Here is a 4,959-nt window from a genome sequence, read left to right as displayed (position 1 = left end):
CCCTTCCTCTCCAAGGCCCCCACGGGCCCTGCCAACGGCTCCAGGCCTGCTGCACCCCCTGGCACAGCCGAGAGACGATGCTCTCTTGGGGGAAATCCTCAGGCTGACTCTCCCCAGCCCCTCCAGAGCTGCTCAGTGGTGGTGATGTGTGCTCTCCCTCGCTGCTTCCCTCCCTGCCTCCAGAGTGTGTGCTGTGTCGCCGTGCGCACTCTGAGCCGGATGTCTACGGGCAGACGTGCCAGGAGGACGGCCTCTGTGCACATGAGTTTTGCCTGGTGAGTTCCCCTGGGGCTGCCCACAGCTTTGCCCTGGCACCCCAAGGGGCACGTGTGCATGCGTGGAATCACAGCCCCAGGCGCCCTGTAGGTGCCGACTCCTCCTCCTGCGCTCCCAGCACAGCCTCCCCACCCGGATGCTGCCGATTGACCCTGTTCCCTGTGTGTGTGGGAGATCCAGCCCTCCCGACCTGGTCCTCAAAAGAGAATGCGCCCAGCCCCAGGGTCTCTTTGAGTTGCTTTCCTGAGCAATGGCTGTGCAGTGGTGTCCACCAGCTCTTCTGCACAGTTCCCTGGGTCAGCAGCTTGCAAAGCCACAGCACACCCAGAGCTCGGCCCTCCCCATGCCTTCTTGTTCAGAATGAGGTCTAAGGCAAGCGCTACTGCAGCTCGCCCAGTCCCGGGGGAGCTAAGCACTGCCTGCCCCTGCTGTCTCTCAAGGCTCAGGACAAGCCATCAAGAATGGTGCCTGTCTCACTGACCTGATGAGCTCCTGCACTTTTCTGCCTTCCAGTATCTTGCTGAAGGGCTTTACCAGAGAGGCACGGATGAGGATGGATTCTGCCGGTTCCTCCCTGAGGATATCAGGCAGGCAGTGAATCGGGCAGCCCAGAAGGTGAGGATCTAGCAGGGGAGGAGGGTTGTGTTGCTGTGACAGGTCTCCCTCATGGCCTTCCCTAGCCAGTCCCAGGAGGTCACGAGCCCAGCTTGCATTAGTGTCCCAAGTGCTCCTGCATGTCTGTCTCTGCAAGAAGGCAGCCAGCTCCCTAGCAGTGCTAATGAAGGAGGGAGAGCCTGGCTGCACGTCATTGCCTGCTGCCGCTCCTGGCTCCCCATCACAAGCTCAGGGTCACCTGCTTGGTTTCTTTACCTGATGCTGATGCTGATGTCCAAGAAGATCATAGGCAGAGTGTTTTGAGGACAAGCTGGAAAAGAGGATTCTTTAACAGAAGGCTCCTATGTGAGCTGAGCCAGGTCCAGAGAGCCCTGTGTCCTCCCCCGAAGGGCAGGGCAGAGCTCGGGGTCCCTGACCAATGTCACTGATGGTGAGCGGGGTGCTGCTGTGCTCTTTGCAGACCTGCTGTGTCTGTGGAAAGATGGGGGCCACCGTTGCATGCCAGCAGAAGCGATGCGCCCGCAAGTTCCACTTCCCCTGCGGGTCCAGACAGGGCTGCGTCTCGCAGTTCTTTGGGGAGTTCAGGTAAGGGCTGCCATTTCTCGGGCTGGAGCCTCCCGTGCCTAAAATCCCCTCCTGCTCCCCGCTGCCCTCACTGGCCAAGCGTTTGGGCAACCTGCCTGCTCTGCCCTGCAGTGACCCCTGCAAATGTCCCCTGGGGCCTGATCCAGGACATGGAGGGCTCATGTACCGTTTTTCCCCCTTCCCTGTGGTGCTGGAGCTGAGCAGGAGGGTGTGCCGTCAGCGATGCCCTAGCAATCCATTGGTCTCAGCCCCCTGGGGGGCCAGGATGGATTCCTAAGGGCTGAAGGCTGGCAAACGTGTGTCTTTGCCAAGGCCTCCACCCTGCAGGCAAAGCCCCCATAAGTGCCCCAGGGCCCTTCAAGCAAGTGTGGAGCCCAGGCCTCAGCCAGGACATGCGGAGCCCTTTTGGGTGGGGAACACGCTGGGAGGAAAGGGATGTGAAAAGGGACATGTGCACAGAGCACTGCAGTGGTGATGGCCTCTACAGCCATGGGAAGCCTCATCCAGAGACAAGGAAGGACTCCTGCAGCTCCTCCAGGCTCCCCTCTTTGTCTTCGCTCAGGTCATTGTGCTGGGAGCATCGCCCACAGCAGACAGTGGAGACGCACCAAGACGGGGACACCGTGTGCATCATCTGCATGGAGCCCGTGGAGGACAGGACCTCCTACAGCACCATGGTGTGTCCCTTCTGCAAGCACGCCTGGTTCCACCGAGGCTGCATCCAGGTAGGAGACCCTCCCCTCTCCCACCTCTGAAGCACCAGAGGTGCCCAGCAGCAGTGTCCCGCTCACACTGGTAGTCGTTCTCCTGCAGGGACATGCTCTCCGTTCTGCTTTGAAGCACTTTGCGTGTCCCTTGTGCAAGGACCGTGAGAAGTTTCTGCCTGAGATGTGGCGCCTGGGTATCCGCATACCTGACAGGTTGGTTCTCTTCCTCCCTCTCGCCATGCGTAGAAGAGATGAGAATGGCCAGGGAGCTGTTCCCGCCCAGCCCACAGTCCCTCCACACAGGCTGTACCTCCAGCAAGAGCAGCTGCCTGCAGGAGAGGATGATACAGCTCTGCCTACAGGGATGTCCTGTACTCTGTTCCTCCCACAGGAAAGGGGCTTGCTGAGGAAGAATTAGGGCATTGGTGGTTATGAGCTGTGGAGGGATTTGTTGTTCCGTGAGATTGTCCAGCTGCTTTCTGGGCTTTTTTTCTCCTGGGGTCAGCTTCTCTCCCTCAAAGCTCTTCTGGGGCAAGGAGGGCTCCCACTGAACTCCCGTTAGGGCTCTTCCCTCTTGGTTTCTGCCTGCAAGCATCTCAGGCAGTTGAGAGCAGAGGTCAGTGGCATCAGTCCCATTTTGCAGAGGGGGAACGTCAGTCCTGAAGAGGGCCCAGCAAGGCTTGGGTGGGACTCCCAAAGAGGCCTGGCCCCCACGTGTCCTGCTGGCCTAGTCCCCTGCTTCACTGAGGTGATGCAAACAAAGGGCTCCAGAAGACCAGGGGCCTGCAGTCAGGATCTGACCGATGCAAGGGGTGAGGGAGTCTCATGTCCTTTCCTTCCTTCTCCCACAGAAGACCGGCTTGGGAGGAGGAGGAGGAGCAGAACTTGGAAGACCTATATGAAACATACAGCCACTGTGATGCCAGCCAGTGCCTTTACCGGGGAGGCAGGGAGCAGTCAGAAGAGGAGGGGTAAGCCTCTGCAGCAGCAGTTTCCCAGCCTCCTCAGAGGAGGCAGAGGCCTTAGCAGTGGCTTGGCCAGATGTCTGAAGGGCTTGCAAGAAGGTGGAAGGACCCCAGGGTCCTGGGTTCTGCCGAGGTTCATTTGTCTCAGCCAGGACCTGGGGAGCAAGGACTCTTGGCAGCCAGGTGGGGCCAGGCCAGGAAGCTCTGTGGGCACTGCCGCTCTCTGGCCACTTTGTCCTTGGGGGGCTCCCTGGCATCACTCCCTGCTGGGGCCTCCCTGCTCAGCAGCCTCTCTGCTTCCCCAGCCCATGGCAGCTGCTGCTGTGCTCCTCGTGCGCTGCCAGCGGGACACACCGCCGATGCTCCTCCGTGGGGGATGCCACGGGCCTGTGGGAGTGTGACGGCTGTGCTGGCCAGAGCACTGGTAAGGGGCCGAGGACCTGGGTGCCAGGGCTAGAGGCAGGTGCCAGGCAGGCCCTGGCAGGGGGTGGTCAGGGTGGGGGTGGCAGAGTCACCCGGGAGGGTTGCGGGGCACAGCTCCGATCTCTCCAGTCCAGTGGGTGTGTGGTGGATGTGCTGACCTTTCTGCCTTCCCTTACAGCATCCAGCGTGCCGTCGGCACCAGGCTGCCCCAGCACCAGCCAGGCAGTGCTGGCATCCTCCCAGGGCTCCCCGGATGCTGGGAGCAGCAGCTCGGTGCTGTCCGGGCGAGACAGGAGGGCAGGCCGCTCCAGGTTCCTGCACCGGCCCGCACATCCCTACAGCCGGCCCTGAAGACCGCTGCTGAGGGCACTGATGCCCAGCCGCTGGCAGAGGGAGTCAAGGGGAACACCCCGGGGCTAGCTGTGCAGGAGCTGCCTGCATGCTACAGCCCCACTGCACTGCCTGCCCTGAGAGGGCCGCTGTCTTCCCAGCAGCAGGGAACCACGCTGTGCCAGCAAGGGGAGGCTTGCGGAGCCGCACAATCTCCCACAGGCTCATGCAAGGGGTGTGCTGCAGGGCCATGAAGTCAGCAGCTAAATAAAGGATGCTCTGCGAGGGGCTGTGCTGATTGACCTGTGTTCGGAGAATGGCCTGCTTCCTGCTCCGCCGTTCTGTGGGGTCTGGTTTTGGGGTGGGAGCTGCGGGCTTCTGCTCTCTTTGACTGTTGCCAGGACCTTCCTGAGAGCTTTCTAGCTAAGGCCAGGCTTTGGCCAGGTGCTCGTCCACGTGCCTGTGGCCTTGTTGTCTCTCAGGAGGCTGCCTGGGCTGACACAGAGGGGAGCAGAAGCATTCTGTGGGAGACAAAGCCAGGGGAGCCTTAGGCTTCCCTTGGATGACAAGAGGAGGGCAGAGTGTGGGTGCTCCCGCAGAGCCCCCAACTCCACAGAGGGGAGGTCCTGTAACCCAACTTGCTCAAGCAGAGAGAGGGCAAAAGGGACTGGAGTTCAGAGCAGGCAGGCAGGATCCCCAACTTCTGGCATCATCTGCTGGTGGGAGGGCAACAGGGCTAGGCGGCTCAGGTTGAGATGGGCAGTGGCGATAGGAGTTGGAGCCAAGGCGTATTTGGAGCCAGTGCTTCTCATCCTGTCACTGGGCACCGACCAGACAGAGAAGAGTCGGGTTCTGTCTTCTTTTCTGCCCTCCACCACGTAAGACAAGAGGCCCCTTGAGCCTTCTCTCCTCCAGGCTCTACGCTCCCAGCTCCCGCAGCATGGGGTTATGCCTCGCCAGGCGCAGGACTTGGCGTTTCCCTCTGCTGAACCGCAGGAGACTCCTCCGCCCATCATTAACACATTTGAGTCAGAGATCAACAGCTTACATTTTTTTTT

The 4,959-nt window shown here is 60.7% G+C and overlaps 1 protein-coding gene across 1 annotated transcript; it reads left to right on the top strand.

The window, feature by feature from the left end:
- The first annotated feature begins 1,309 nt into the window (after positions 1-1,309).
- On the top strand, positions 1,310-3,158 carry LOC135329084 (PHD finger protein 7-like). Its single transcript, XM_064516390.1, has 4 exons — positions 1,310-1,476; positions 2,039-2,201; positions 2,290-2,396; positions 3,035-3,158. The coding sequence occupies exons 1-4, from the start codon at positions 1,310-1,312 to the stop codon at positions 3,156-3,158; spliced, it is 561 nt and encodes a 186-aa protein (XP_064372460.1).
- Positions 3,159-4,959: the final 1,801 nt, after the last annotated feature.

The sequence above is a fragment of the Dromaius novaehollandiae genome, chromosome 8 (assembly GCF_036370855.1).
Source record: "Dromaius novaehollandiae isolate bDroNov1 chromosome 8, bDroNov1.hap1, whole genome shotgun sequence".
In the NCBI taxonomy this organism is placed as follows: Eukaryota; Metazoa; Chordata; class Aves; order Casuariiformes; family Dromaiidae; genus Dromaius; species Dromaius novaehollandiae.
The sequence above is the reverse complement of the archived record's forward strand: the minus strand, read 5'-3'. Positions and strand labels throughout refer to the sequence as shown.